The sequence below is a fragment of the Phascolarctos cinereus genome, unplaced genomic scaffold, assembly GCF_003287225.1.
Source record: "Phascolarctos cinereus isolate Bilbo 61053 unplaced genomic scaffold, phaCin_HiC Scaffold_1;HRSCAF=81, whole genome shotgun sequence".
In the NCBI taxonomy this organism is placed as follows: Eukaryota; Metazoa; Chordata; class Mammalia; order Diprotodontia; family Phascolarctidae; genus Phascolarctos; species Phascolarctos cinereus.
Window position 1 is genome coordinate 127,837,297 of NW_027555514.1, and position 16,502 is coordinate 127,853,798.

The 16,502-nt window shown below is 35.8% G+C and overlaps 1 protein-coding gene across 1 annotated transcript in view; it reads left to right on the forward strand.

Moving 5' to 3' along the window:
• LOC110200654 (ankyrin repeat domain containing 26) overlaps positions 1–16,502 on the forward strand; it is a 97,523-nt gene that overhangs the window by 47,275 nt on the left and 33,746 nt on the right. The window contains 8 exon segments of the mRNA XM_078154086.1: positions 333–361; positions 453–534; positions 640–684; positions 8,080–8,364; positions 10,159–10,208; positions 10,872–11,010; positions 12,678–12,891; positions 13,754–13,937. Of these exon segments, the coding sequence (XP_078010212.1) occupies positions 333–361; positions 453–534; positions 640–684; positions 8,080–8,364; positions 10,159–10,208; positions 10,872–11,010; positions 12,678–12,891; positions 13,754–13,937 (1,028 nt within the window).

A 16,502-nucleotide genomic window follows, 5' to 3' on the forward strand; every position in this document is an offset into this window, starting at 1 on the left:
CTTTTAAAAAGGATAACCTTTATGTGTGTCATTGATGAGCATGCTTAAATATTGGTATATGTACATATATGTATTTGAGTCCCTTGACATCTATGTATTTGAAATGTAAATTGCATGTTGTGCCAACACAGTATTTTTGTTTTATTTCAGGTACTAATAATTGATTCCAATTACTGTCATGCAAGTGCTATAATAAGAATTATACAAAATTAAAACATTCATTTTTTAAATCCTTTAATGGGATCTAACAAGCATTTTCATTTTGCATGAAGTTGTGATTGAATTACACTGTTAAAATACAGTTAATGATAAAACTTTTATTCTTTTTTCAGATTATCTTGAGAGACATCCTAATTTGAAGGTAATAACATTGATACTTTTAATTTATTATCCAATATTTGTTGAAAACTTTGACTATAACCATCTTGTTATTTAATTATCTTGTTTCATAGCCCCTTCAACCCACTATTGAAATGCAAGATTCTTTCACAAACCAAGAATCAGAAAAAGGAGTTAAGGGAAAACAAAAGTCATGTAAGTGTCATAATTCCATAATTTAGGAAGAAAATAATTTTATTTTAAAGAATTTTCAATATTCATTTTTCTTTTTTCTTCCCTTCCTCCCCACTTGTATTACAGATTTAATGGAAGAATTTGATTTAGATGATGCAGATGACATGGATGGTATTTTCCTTTTTGCTCCTTCTTTACAAATATGGTTATAAGTTAATTTTTAAAAATCACATCTAATAGAAGATGATATCTGTAGTCTTCAGGTTTTTACTTTTGAGTTTTGAACACCATATTTCAAGTTGTATTTTTATACTTTCTGGCATTTTTGTATATTGCATGAAGGCACATAACTATTATGTATCATGTGTACATCAAGTGCCCACTGTTGTACTGTAGGACACAAAGATAAAAACAAACAGTTCTTTGCTTCAAGGAATTTACTTTCTATGAAGGCATACAACATATAAACTATGTTACAGGGTCTGGAGTAAAGGAGGTAAGGGAGAGAGATAAAAGTGCTCTAGGAAAATTGAGGGGGGAGAGAGCATGAAAAAAGGTAATAGTTGTGGAAGGAAGGTTTCATAGCTGTGATATCCACTGAACTGTAGCAATAGGGCAAGAGAATGGCCTAGTTAAGTGCATTCAGAAAATGACTTAATAGCTTTGTGTAGAATGGACCAGAGAAGGTAAGAACCAGAGATAAGAAGACCAATAATGGATTGCAAAAATCCAGGTGATGAGGTTGTGAAGTAGGAGGATAGTTTGGGAATGAAGAAAAGGGAGAAGATAACAAATTTTATGGAGGTAGAATCAATAGGATATAGCAACTTTTGGAAATGTGTGTGTCTATATACACATACATATATATTTGGATGAGAGAAGGGTCAACGATATAAAACCAGATGACTGTGAAGATGGCCTGTATTTAACAAAGATAAAAAATATTAAAGGACTGATGACTTCAGAGAGGAGGAAAAGGAAATAATGAATTCAGGCATGATCATGTTTAATTTGAAGGTACAGGAGGACTTGCAGGCTGAGAAGTCCAGAAGCCAGTCCTAAAATGTGGTGTCCAAAACTAAGGACAGAATTCAGGTGTGATCTGACCAAGATCAGCCAGACTAATATCTCCCTTCCTCTGGATATTATATCTCTTTTAATTAAATTTAAAATTGCTCTAGTTCTTATGGCTACTATATTGACTCATATTGAGCCATATAGTCCAACAAATTCTGACAAACATTATCTATCCATACTTCTTCTGCCTTGTGTTTTTACTTGCATTTGCCATTTTGTCCACAAAGATGACGTGAGGGAATTTGTTAAATGCTTTGCTGAAATTTAGGTAAACTATAATGGCAATAATCCTCTGGTCGGTCAGTCTAGTAACCCTATCAAAATATGAAAATAGTCTGGTGTTACCTGTTCTGACCACTTCCCAGGGAAATCGTGAGAGTGGATCAGATCACCAACAAAGATTATCAGAAGAGATTATCTGTGAGGCAAGGAACTTCAACAGTGTCTGAGGCTTCGTAATGTCAAGAGATGAAGACTCAGAAAAAAGGCCATCAGATTTGGCAGTTAGGATCCAATTGCTAACCTTGGAGCAAGCAGTTTCAGTAGAAGCCAGTAGAAGCCCAAAGCCAGATAAAAGGGTTTGAGGAGTGAATATAAATAACTCTAGTAATTAGAGAGCTGAAAAGGAGGTGAGATATTGGACAATAACTTTAAGAGATGCTGTGATTAAGTGAAGGATGGGAGAAACTTTAAACACCCAGAAAATTAAATGTTTGTTGAATAAGCTGATGTTTTTCCCTTTCATACATCATTGTCATTAATTTGCACTTTTTGAAGCTAGTATAAAAGTAGTCTTGTCTTATTTTATTAGGGAATACATACACTCTATAAGCTGTCATTTTCATGCTAAATTTGTAATACATATTGAAAGTTAAAAGATTAATCTTCAAGAAGTTATTCTTTTTTTTGTTTTTTACATGAAATGAGATCATCTATCCTGTAATAAGTTTAGATACATTCATTAGAATCAGATGACAGAAATCTAACTAGAATATTCTTGATTGATCCCAACCTTATTCTCTTTTATTCCAGATTCAACTTCTCAAAATTCTTTTAGATTATTCCTTATTCTCTCCTTTTTTGCTCCTGTATCTAACAGCCCTTCTTTTCACCAAAGTCAAGCTCTGTGTTTGGGCCTGGTTCCAAACCTTTGTATATCTTCCATCAGTTGCTCCCACAGTTATCTCTGTCTCTAAAGATTCATTCCCCATTCCCTTCAGCATGCCTGGGTTCTTCTTTATCATTATTTGAGCTTTCAGTGAGTTGTAATCTTTTTCCTGGTAGGGAGTCTTCCTCTGTGTTGATGGATGCTGACTGATCAGGGCTATGGTTGCTGAAGATTGGGGGCTGGGAAAAATGGGGGGGCTGTGGCAATTTTAAAAAAAAGATAACAATGAAGTTTTCCTCATCAATTGACTCTTCCTTTCACTTGAACACTTAGAGGCCATTGTATGGTTATTAATTGGCCTAATTTCAATATTGTTGTATCTCAGGGAATAGGAAGGCTAGAGGAGAGGGTGAGAGATGAGGAATGGCCTGTCTGTGGAGCAGTCAGAAGATGTATAATATTTGTCAGTTAAGTTCACCATCTTATATGGGCAAAGTTCAAGGTACACTAGTAATACCAAGATCACTGATCACAGGTCCCCATAACATAGAATAATAATGAAAAAGTTTGAAATATTATAAGAATTACCAAAAAGTGACACAAGACACAATATAAGCATGTATTGTTGAAAAAAAAATGGTGTTCATAGACTTGCTCGAAGCAGGGTTGTCATAAACTTTCAATTTTTAAAAAATGCAGTATCTGTGAAGTACAATAAAAAGATATACCTGTATCTGGAGGCAGAAGGAAGGACAAAGTAGCGAAGCAGGTGAACAACAAGAGTAAACCCTTCTCTGGTACCCAAGAAGGTGATGGAAAAATAGAGACTATTCTTGGCTCTAATGAACATGCTGATTATGGCTTCTCATCATAATGGAATATTTCTGTGAATGAACTGAACTCTCCCTCTCTGAGAAGGCAACCATTTATCTCTTCCCCTCTATCCCAGCTCTAACCTTTCAGATGAAGATTTAAGTTTTAGAATTCCCCTTTAAGCCCCTCTCTACTGTTTTAGTAGTATTATTAAATCTGTCTTCTTTAGGTAAAAGATGAGGTAAATTCCAATTGTTTTCTAGGTGTTTGTGCTTATTCATTGGCAACTATGTGGGTGGTGCAAGCTATGGGATTTCAGCTCAGAGTATAAATAACTGAAACTACCCTTCTAACAATGTGGTTTAATTGTCACCTGAGGGTGAAATGAGCTGATAGTGATTTTTCATTTCTCTTAGTAACTTCATAACTCTCCTAAAAGGTAGAATTTTTGGAAGCGAGGATTTTATTTCTTTTCCCTTTTAACTAAGCAAACCAATCCTCAATGATCACTGTGATCTCAGGACCTCTCTCCCTCTCTTGAGAAAAATCCAGCAACACTTACTGGTTACGCATTCACCATGTCCAAGTCCTCAGCTTACTTCCCAACTTCTTTTAAGCTAGTAACTACTTCTACATTTAGTTAAAACTACTCTGTCTGACCAATGGTCCACTTGCCAAACAGGACATGCTTTTTTCAGACATCATCTTTTTTGACCTCTTTAAAACATTTTGCACTGTTAACTACCCCCTTGTTCTCATAATCCCTTCTTCCTGTGTTATTTGTGACCCTATTGATTCTCCTTCCAGTCTTACTGTTCCTTCTCAATTTGTATCTTCACCCCTTCCTCTGTCATAGTTTCTGGTCTGCTCTCTTTCCACCCTTCTTTTAGTGATCTGTGTTCTCATGTATTCAACTATCAAAGCTTATGTACATTACTTCCATCTCTTGATATAGAATAGTGTCACTCTCTAAGCTTCAAATCTCTTATCGCTAGCTATCACATGAACATTTTCAACATAACTCAATATTTCCAAAGCAGGACTTTCTTTTTAAAGCCTTTCCTCCCAATAACTCCCCTGTTTTTGACCATCATCCTTCCAGTCACCCAGAGCTGCAACCTTTCATCCTCAATTCTTCTCTCACACACTCTGAATATCTAATGATTGTATTTTCAAGATTTCACCTTTTTAACATCTCTCAAATACACCCGCTTCTTTCCTCGTGCATTGCCACTGTCCTAGTCTAGGCCCTCCTCTCCTCCACCTTGAACTATTTCTGGTGGATCTGTTGAGGTTTAGAGGTTGAGAGGTGCCGGGACCCCAAATTAACAACATGTGCATCCTGCCTGAAAGAATTCGACCCAAGCCTTCTTTCAGCCAAAGACAAGGTTTATTAGAACATCCTTCATATTGGGCAGACTCTTAAGGAGCCTGAACATTAGTAAGCTATTGCCTAGATTTTAAGAATCCAAGCAGTGGCTCTATTTTAAGAGTCCGAGCAGTGGCTTGATTTTAAGAATCCAAGCACCTTAATGGAGATAAAATGGACCTTATACACAGAAAGACTGTGGTAGGGATCTAGGAGTGGCCAAGTAGTCTATGAGGTAATAGAACCTCAGGGACCTGGACCACTTGGCCAAGGGAGAATGGAGCCTAGATAGGATTAAAGGTGGGAAGTGGCCTGGGGCCATAGGGAGGTAAGGGAGATTGGGTATAGCCACAGTGAAAGGCCAATTGATGGAATTATAGCCTCAGGAGAAGTCTAGAGATTTGGCCATGTGGGAAAGGGTTTTTCCTTTTTGGGGTCTAGGTGCCATCCTCATCGTTCCCCCCTCAAACAAATGGGACATAAATTCTTTTGGGGTAACGGGTGAAAGTCTTGGCTTCTGAAACTGCTTCTTGCTGGCAAGGGGCGAAGAGCTGTCTCTGCCTCGACAGGGTTCTAAAGAGGTTGACTGGAGCCAAGCACAGGCTACATCCAGGGAATGATGGGGGGACATTGGCTGGTACCCACTGTTTGCTGCCAACTATAGGTGAATTTGTGTCTGGAAGATACAAATCTGACAGAAAAGACTGCAGGACTCAGATATAAAGCAGGGGCTAGATTTAGGGCCCAAATATGAGAGGATGAAACATCCTTAGCTCTGTTTGGATTCAGAAAATTCAGTTTTCCAACCATACAGTATTAAATCCACCTCATACCCAGACTCAGGAATAGCCAGGTGGGTAACATTCCTTTTCAAAGGAACAAAATGGGGAAACTGAGCCAGGAGGATCCCATCTTTGATTGAGGCTAAAATTGTCCTCTCAGCTTTTCCCAATGCTGATTTCTCCCCAGTATCACTTTCTCTCTGAGTAGCTTGTGGCATGTCTCAGATGGTGGATTATTGATTTATTGATGGACTATTATGACCCATTAGACAACTCAAAATAAAATCCTATGAGCTTTTACCTCAAACAGCAAGTTTCATTAATCCCAGTTTAGGAAAAACTTTTTTACAATTTACATCTCAAGCTTAAATTTGTTCTGGTATAAAAAGCCAATTGTTAGAGATTATTTCTGTATGATTGTAAATTCTTAGCAAAACCCAAATAAGCTTTTTGGCAAGTTTACACATTAAAACAATGACCAACAATAGCCAAATTATTTTAGCGGTAACCAAATTATGAAAAGTTGCTTGACATAAGTGATAGAAAAAATTCACCAATTTGAAACTTGAAACAAACCCATTACCAGTCAGGTGATTTCAATTTTGTTAAATGCATTTCCAGATTACTTTACACAAAGAATCAATATCTCATTAACAATTAAAACTACAAATTTAAAAGTGCATGCTTACCCAAGTTTGGAGGCTAGCTTCATTACCTTGAGCAGGATGTGCTGAACCTGGGTGATGATTCCAGGCAAAGGTTGCCCTAGGACCCAAGGCCATTGCCAGAGGGGCCCATGCTATAGCTGCTGCCCCTCCTCCCTTCTTCCTTTCCCAGGTCAGGGAGGGCAAAATCAAAGGTGAGGGATAAAGGGTGAAACTCTCTTCTCTTATAAGAGGGGTTAACAGATACCCTCTTGACTCAAGGGAAGGGAGAGGGAGAAAGGAGTGACCAGGGTTGTAAGGAAGAGTTTCAAAACTCCTTAACGATCAATCATAAAACCTCCAGAATCTCCCAAGATATTTTTAGCTGTTCTAACTTTTCCTGTAACTTCCGTACAGGAGGATTCATGAGTGTAGAGGAAAGGGAGAAAGTAAGCCTCAGGGAATCAAAAGACAACTGCAGTTTTCCCCAATTCCTTACCGCCAAGAAAATTGACAGAATTGGGCATATGCTTCCAGTTAGGGTGCCCATCCTTGTCCTCTAAGCTGCAGAAGGTGTGCCCAGATCGATGGCCTCAAACTGACCCACCGGACTGAGAGTCTGAGAACATCAGACTGAGTGCGAGACAGCCTTGTAACTGTCTGCCTGAAAAGCACCTCCAAACCTTGTTGCTTGGAGAGCTACCCCAACTGCAGATCAAGAAAGGAGGGCATGGGGGCTTACATACCTTCCGGTCTTGGCTGGAGAAGAACTTGGGGTTAGGCAGTTTTCCCATACGGGCCACCAAAATGTTGAGGTTTAGGAGTGCTGGGATGTTGGGCCCTCAAAATCACAACACGCAGGTCCTACCCGAAAGAATTGACTCAAGCCTTCTTTCAGCCAAAGACAAGGTTTATTAGAACATCCATAATATTGGGCAGACTCTTAAGGAATCTGAATGTTAGTGAGCTGTTGTCTAGATTATAAGAATCTGAGCCCATGGCTAGATTATAAGAATCCAAGCAGTGGCTAGATTTTAAGAATCTAAGTCTAAAAAAAGCTATCTTCTAATTAAATTAAAGTAGTTCACATTTGGGAAAAAAAAAAACAATGCAACCATGCTTAGAATAAATAAGAGTTCTTTTTTTTTTTAAATACAGTCACTGAAGGGATCCTAATTGTAAATATTTTCTGTGTAATTAGCCAAAAAGACTTAGTTTCAAGTCTCATCTCTGACACGTACTGGTTAGGTGACCTTGGGCAAGTCATTTAACCTCTAAGTGCCCTAGGCAATTCTCTAAGACTGTAAGTTGCAGAGAAGGTACCAGTGTACATTATTAGAGGTAGTTTCCTCACCTAAGAGTTCTCTATAAATAAATCACAGGTTAAAAATCACAGTTTCAGAATCTATTTCCTAATCCTAAATAATTTGAAAAGTCAAATGTGAATGTTATTTTTAAAAGGTTATTACAGAAGAAAAGCCTTTTCCCAAGGGTCTTGCTAATAAGTTCTTTGGGAATATACACTGAGATGGATTTTGGGAGGAAATAAGAGCTAGTAATCCTAGAAAAAGAAGATAGGCTGAATAAAAGAAAGAAAAGTTTTTTTTTTCTTTTTCCTCATGTTACAGAAGAGATAAAATACCAAATGCATTAATAAACAAAATAAAATCATAAAGCTAGGTGGTAATTTGAGTGACATCCTGTGAAAAAATTAAATAATGTGTCAAGTAGATAAAACTGTTGTAGTATTTAACTCCAATATTTCCTTTTCAGATGCTTCTGATTGGGATTCTCCCAGTACTTCTCAGAAAAGTGAAAGTTACAGAAGTTCCAAGGATTTGAATTTTAATGGGAATTATCCTTGCCCCTCACTGCCACTGATCAAAAATCAGTCAGAATCTACAGAATTTGGAAAGATTCCTTTAAAAGAAGATGAAGCAGCTAGAGCTGGAAATGGCCCTGAGACTGGGTTTAGCGATGTGATTCTAGAAGAAAAACCAGTGCCTCAGAAGGAGTGTGAACCACAGCCCTCTCTGAAAGAAGAGGAAGGTAAAGAAGGTAATGAAGAAGCTTGCAGAAATAACATTCTGAATTTTCCATAGGTAGATCATTTGCTCTCTTTGTTACATTCCAATTTTTATTAGTATAGGTAAGCAAAATAAATGATAAAGTCATGTGATGACAGAATTCACTGCTTGTTTTTACTCCTCTCATGCAGCCTAGAATTTAGCAGGTGTCTTTTTAACAGGTATTTTGCTTTTCTCCTCTAATCAGTGTAACATATGTTAAATTAGTCTTCTCCTGTCTAATCGGCTGGTTTACTACTTAATTTTTTTTAAGTGTTTCCAGTCCTAAAACCATTAGGCTTATATAAGTTTATATTCACATATAAAGTCCATATATGAATGATTTTTCTTTTTTCTGTAATTTTGAATTATTTATAGCTCTGTTCCCTGAAGCTATAGTCGAGTTAACTTTCCCCAAGTATTAAATTACCTTGTTAGTTGATGCTTCCTGGTAATTGTTTCCATGACATTGGTTTGAATGGAATGCAATTACCATACCAAGGAATGTCTTTTTAATACTATTTTTGAAGTTACATAAATTAAGATAATTTTGTCATATTCAGGTTTGACTGTTTATGTTGGTTTTGTTTCAATAGATTTTTTTTGACTGTGACATATACAGTTATATCTTCCTAATCTTTAGAAGTTATGTTAATCTCTGTTAATTTCTCTCCATGTTATCATACTCTATCTAGCTCTGAGGTAACTAAAAGATTTACATTGAACTTCAAATTACCTGCTGGAGTTATTATAAGCATATCTTATTTTCTTATTTTCTTGGCTTAATCAGAGTAGCTTATAATTAATTATACAGATCTCATGTACTTTTATTCCCCTATGCAACATGACATCAAGGTTTTGTTCTCTCTATGCTTTGAAATAATCAGATTGATTCTGTCTTTTTTTAAATTGATTTTGTCTTGTCACTGCCTAAGTCATGATTCTGTGTCTCTGAACTTAGTTCAAAAGTTCATCTGTCTTGTAATAAGTTAAATTTAGAAATCCAGTTCTGTTGTTAATGATTTTACTATTCTTGTGAGAAGAAAATGTGTTACCCTTGGAGGAGACATGTGAACACTTGGACTGTGGTCTAGTATCTTTATATACTCCAACTGTCCTTCAAAGATGTCTGGCTTGTTATCCAAAGAATTCTGGTCCACTCTTTATAACATTGCAGGTGGACTCAAGCAATGAAGATTTCTCAGTCAGAAGAGAGAAGGAAGGAATTGTTGCTAACTGCTCATTCCCAATTTCCAGTCAGTCATGTTGTCCTCATCTCCATGATGCTCTCTACTCTATAACCTATCTCATTGTTTTCCCTACCTACCCAACTCTTTGTTCTCTTGCACTTCCCCAAACCCTATGAAGGCTAGAAATCCTTACCAAATTTATTGGTTACTGCTAGCCTAACTAATAAATTGATCACACACGGACCATTTGCTCTCTGTTTACCCTTAATTTTCAAATGTAACAGTCTCATCTTGATTAAATATATAAATCATTCTTCACAACTTCCTGTGATTTGGTATGTAATGAGCATCTCACAAGAAACTTAAAATGTAGCAGTAGATTGAAATTACAAAATAGTAAGCTAAATGCATAATTAGTAAAACTGAAATGTATTACATTTTATACCTTATTTTAAAATAGATAAATTATAGCTGTAATAGCTGCCATTACTGTTAATGGGGGGGGGGGATTTCAATCATATAAAAAGTAATTCTAAATAATATGAATTGTTACTTAAATATCAATATTGAATTAACACAAGAATTGGAATTTAAAGGATCATCAGAGGAAGGCCAAGAAAGTTTTGATAAAAGTGACCAGGAACAGGTATGTAAAAATGACATTCAAATTTCTGATATTTTATTTGAGTAAAAGTGCCCTTCATGCTATTTTTATTGGAAGATTTTCAGAACTTAGTTTACTTTTAAATGAATTTTAAACTGATTTAGAAAATAATGCATGTTTCAGTGAGCAGATAAGACTCCTTTTTTGCATTATGAAGTATAATTCTGTAATCTGAAAATGGATACTTTTAGAAATAATCTTCTAACGAAATGTGCTCATTGTGAATGCTAGAAAACTAATTATATTGCTGAATATCCCCTCATTTCTCCCCATAAATTAAATGAAGACTATTATCTGTAAAAGATATTATGACTATTTATGATAATTTTCATAAGATTCCTAAATAATTCAGCTTCTACGAAATTAGGTGGCATAGTGGATAGAGTCAAGAAGACCTGAGTTTAAATCTGTTCGTGGGCTCCTAGCTAGCTGTATTACCCTGGAAAAGTCACCTAACCTCTCTTAGCCTGTTTCTTTATTGGTAAAATAATTATAAGTAAAGCTTATCACACAAAATGGTTGTGAGGATGGTATGAGATAATGTATATAAAGTGTTGTGAAAACCTTAAAGTGCTGCATAAATGATAGTCATTGTTATTATTTTTAAATTTTTATTATTTTACAATGCTATTATCTATTTTATAGGACAAAGTACAGATGGATGCAGATGATCTTGATGACCTCAGTCAGTCATCTGACATAGCTACAGAGGATTATGATTTCCCTCCCTTAAACAATAAGAATGTTTTGTTATTGATTGAACAACTTAGTGTTGATTGTAAAGGTAAGAATATTCTTAAATTACCTAACAAAATGCCAGTGTTAAACAGAAACCAAAGATATGGGTATATTCAAGAAGATACCCCAAAGTCCTATTTCATTGACTCATAGTAAAATAGATTTGACTTTGGGTTCTTGGTGGCTCTGACATTGGAGCCTGATCTCTGGCAGGCCTTCCTAAAGGTGAAAAGGATTATGGTGGCTTCAGGGTGGTGAATTTTTCTGCCACAGAAGATGAAATTCTATTTGTTTAAATTCAAAAAAGAGTTATTAAGTACCTACTGTGTGCCATATATACGAAGTTTAGATAAGACATAATCATTGTCCTCATTGAGTGTGCAATCTAGTAGGGGGATGTAGCCTACCTAGATAGCTCTAGTATTAAAAAATATATATACTTGAGGAGTACAGTCATATTGCTATGTGAGGTTCAAAGTGGGATAGAACACTAACTATCAAGAAGCAATAATTTCTTTGTAAAGCTACCATTTATTTGAGTTGATTTTTAAAGGATGAGTATGAATTCAGTAGGTGTAGATCATGGGAGTGAATATGGGGGATGAAGTGAACATTTCAAGAGTGGAAACTGTCAGCAAGGAGGCAGAAAAATGACAGTGAAAATGGAGTTTTACTGGATGGGATATAGCAATAAGAGGTAAATATGGAAAAACAGGGTGTTACAAACTTGTAGAGGGCCTAGCTTTTGAATTGAGTTTTAAAGGATGGGTATGAATTCAGTAGATGTAGATCATGGGAGTATAGGGGGAAGAACTGAGCATTTTGGAGCTTCACTTTCTTCATCTATAACATATCTTACTTCACAGGATTTTTGTGACCCTATATGTGCTATATTACTACATGTGAGTTATTAATATTGAATGCTAGGACAAGGCATATGAATTTTTTGCTTGGTTGACAAGAGAGGACCATTGAAGAGACTGATATGACTAGATGCATAAAAATATCAGGCAGTGATCTCTTTCATGGAAAGAATGGCCAAAATATTAAAATCTTTCACTAAATGGCCAAAAATGTCAACAATCTCACAAATGTTCTGCCTAGTTTTTATAATTCTTCTTTCAGCTTGGCATATTGAATAGTGTACTGGACATAAAGCCGTGAATACCTAGGTTCAGATTCTGCCTTATACACCTGCCACCTGTGTCAATCTCAACAAGTCCTGTAACTTCCCTGTGCCTCAGTTTCTTCTTTTTTGGCCAGTGAAAAAATGAGCATGGATGTTACTGTGTGAATGTTACGTACAGATTTACATTATAAGTCCCTAAGGGAGAAGCAGTGTTTACATATAACTATTTAGGGTAAAATGTATTTATGATACTTATAAAATAGTTCAGTATACTTGCAGTTTATAGATATTAAATGTATAATCCATTTTATTAATCTTATTTGTCCCCCCCCAGAGTACACATCAGAATGTTTACTTTTTTTTCTGTCATTTTGAATTGTTTATAGCTGTCTTCCCTGAAGCTATAATCGAGAGACTAGAAGAAAGTGAAAAAATCTTTTGACATATTTCAGTTTCTCCTTAGCATTCATATTTGGATACTATTTTGTCATTGCCAGAGTGTTAGAATTCTAAGTAATACTGCTACTGTCCTGCAGATTTAAAAATACTCATATTTTTATTTACTTGTGTTTTTCTCTGTACAGATCCTATTAGCCTTTTGAAAATTCAGGATGCAGTTCTTAGATATGAACGATTGGTAGAACTTAAAAAAGGACATTGTTCACTACTCACTGGAAAAGTTAAGAGTTTAGAAAACAAGATTACTGGACTACAGGAAGAATTATCAGAATCAAGAGAAATGAAATCCCATTTAGAGCATCAAAAAGCAGAATGGGACAGAGAACTCAGTAGCCTCAGGTATCTAACTCATGCGTTTCAATAAAGACTTGAAAGCATTTCTCTTATGTTGAAGCATTGTGAGAGAGGATTTGAGGTTAGGAAAGTAAAAATGACACATCTTTAAAATAATAATATAATAATGAGCCTACTTAATCCTTTTTATTCTATGGATATCTATGAGAGATGCATTTTTAGTGAATTTTCAAAACTTTACCTTAATTACTTAGATTTTTTTTTCAAAATGAAGTAAAAGTCAACTCTAAATAATCAATAATAATGGGAAAAATGGATGAGGGAAATGTAGAAATCACTCCCACACCTAATTTTAGTCAAGAATTTTATCTATATCCTCCTCTAAATTTTTTACCAGCATTCAGATGTATCAAAACTCAGAAATTTTGAAAAAGTCGTTTCCTTTACCTCCTCTGTAGTGCAGGTCAGTAAAAATTTAAAGCCAAGAAGTCAGGCAGGGAAGGCGGGAAGTCAGTGGACATATGTATCCAATTTACGGTATTTCTGTCCATTGAATACAAAAAGCCAAAGCATCCAAAGAACTATATGATACATTTTGGATAGAAGCTTAATGCCCTAGATAGAGAAATGGCTTCATGTCTCATTTGTGACACATCCTGACTGTGTGAGCCTGAGCAAGTTACATAATCCGCAGTGCCCCAGGCAACAATCTAAGGCTTGAAATTGCAGAGCAGGGACCCATCTACATTAGTACTGGGAGTTTCCTGACGGTGAGTTCCCTATATGGATCCAGTTCCCCCTAAATTAATGTTCTTTTCCTTTAGAGGTCCAGATGAACATACTTAAAGTGCATTCCTTATTTCTACTGAACTATGATGTTAAAAAAAAAAAGGCAATTTTAATCTAGGTTTACACTGAAGCAAGAGGAAGTAAAGCGAGTGACTGCAGAAATGCTGTTTGAAAAAATTAGAGAACAGTTAAGAAGAAAAGAAGAACAATATAGTAAAGAAGTGGAGCTAAAACAGCAACTTGAATTCACTCTTAGAACTCTGGAGCTTGAACTGAGAACAGTAAGAAATACTTTGAAACAGGTAAATTGGAATTTAAAAATCAATATTTCCACCTTTTCTTTGTTAAGAATATTTATGGGTTATTTTTCTTTATGTATTTATGAATACATATTTATGAATGATTGAACCCAGCTTAGTTATACTAGACATAAATACCATAGTCCTTTTTTAGGATTAAAAAGACTTCACAGTATTCACCTGTCCACTCCCATTATTGGCAACCCGTTATTGTTCTTACTAATACAATTAAAATTATCCAAGCCTTTCTAAATGGAAGAAAGGCAAAGTCTTAATAGGTCACAGCATTGGACTAAACTTACTAATAAGATGAAATTCAATAAGAATGAATGAAAAGTTTTATAATTAGATAAAAAATTAGTTTATAAGTATAAGTTGAGGAAGATAGCATTTTGTCTGGAAAAAAATATAGGAATCATAGTGAGCTCTAAGTGTAATTTGAGTTGGTGCTGTAATAAAAAAAAAAAAGCTAATGTAATTTTGAGTCCCGTTAAGAGAAGTATAGTTTCCAAAACCAAGGAGGTAAAAATACTTCTGTACTCTGACCTTATCAGACCTTGCCTGTAGTAGTTTGTTCATTTGTGGCTACCACAGAATTCTGGTAGCTAGTAAGCAGGACGGCAAACAGGAAGAGGAAGGGACTTGAGTCCATGACATGTGAGGATCAGTTAAAGGAACTGGAGATGTTCCTTGAGAAAAGAAAACTCCAACTGTCTTCAAGTTGTTGGGGTTTTTTTTCAATTTAACAAACATTTATTAGGCATATGCAATGCCCTGTGAAAGTCACTGGAATAAATATCAAATTAACCACTGATCTTCCTCACATAGAGCAAGTACACAATTTGGCACAATGGTAGGAAGGCATTTTTTGTACTGTAATCCAATGTTTGTTTTGAAGGGTATAATTCACTTTTTTGTGTCTGTGTCTTTTTTAAAATTTTTAAAAATTAATTAATTTATTTTAGTTTTCAACATTCACTTCCACAAGATCTTAAGTTCTAAATTTTCTCACCATCTCTCCCCTTCCCCACCCCAAATCTTCATTCCTCTTCCCCTAATCTTCCCTCCTTTCTATCTCCCCACTCCTCTTATCCCCTTCTCCTTCTATTTACCATAGGGCAGGATAGATTTCTGTCCCCCATTGCCTATATATCTTATTTCCCAGTTTCACATAAAAACAGTTTTTAACATGTGTTTTTAAAAATTTGGGTATCAAATTCTCTCCCTTCCTCCCTGCCTACTCACCCTCATTGAGAAGGCAAGCAACTCAATAAAGGTTATACATGTGTAGTCATGCAAAACACTTCCATAATAGCCATGTTGTGAAAAACTAACTATATTTCCCTTAATCCTATTCCAACCCCGCATTTATTCTATTCTTTCCTTTGACCTTGTCCCTTCTTAAAACTGTTTGCTTCTGATTACCCCCTCCCTCAATCTGCCCTCCCTTCTATCATCTCCCCTTATCCTTTTCCCCCCTTATCTTCCTGCAGGGTAAAATAGATTTCCATACCCAACTGAGTGTGTATGTTATTGCCTCCTAAAGCCAAATCCAATGACAGTAAGATTCATTCATTCCCTCTCCCCTCTCTCCTCTTCCCCTCTATGGTAAAAGCTTTTTCTTCCCTCTTTTATGTGAGATAATTTACCCTATTTTACTTCTCCGTTTCTGCTTCTCCCTGTGCATTCCTCTCTCACCCCTTAATTTTTTAGATATCATCCCTTCATATTCAATTCACCCTGTGCCCTCTGTCTATATATATTCACTCCTACTACCTGAATACTGAGAAAGGTCTCATGAGTTACAAATATCATCTTTTCATGTAGGAATGTAAACAGTTCAACTTTAATAAGTCCTTTATGATTTCTTTTTCCTGTTTACCTTTTCATGCTTCTCTTGAGTCTTGTATTTGAAAGTCAAATTTCCTATTCAACTCTGGTCTTTTCATCAAGAATGCTTGAAAGTCCTCTATTTCCCTGAGTGTCTATTTTTCCCCTGAAGGATTATACTCACAGTTTTGCTGGGTAGGTGATTCTTGATTGTAATCCTAGTTCCTTTGACCTCCATGAATATCATATTACAAGGCCTCTGATCCCTTAATGTAGAAGCTGCTAAATCGTGTGTTCTTCTGATTGTGTTTCCACAATACTTGAGTTGTTTATTTCTGGCTGCTGTGTTCAGGTTTTTGAAGGAGAGTCATGTGGAAGAAGGATTAAGGTTGCTCTGCTTCACCCTAAGGGACAGAACTAAGACCAATGCATAGAAGTCGCAAAAATGTAGATTTTTAGGATTAATGTTAGGAAAAAATTGCCAGCAAATAGAATCATCCATAAGTAGAATGAGTTGCCTTGAGAGATGGTGGCTTTCCCGCCCAGACCCCCCATGAAGACTTCAAGCCAAGACTAAGTAAAGTCTAGTAAGAGTCAGGTACTTAGTAATGGGTATGGATTCACCTGAATGGTTGTTGAGGTTCCTTTACAACTCTGAAATGCTATCATTCTTTGTTGCTTTTCATTTTCAATGCTTACTTTTCTTAGATTTTTCAGCTATTTTCCATTCTTTTTCAG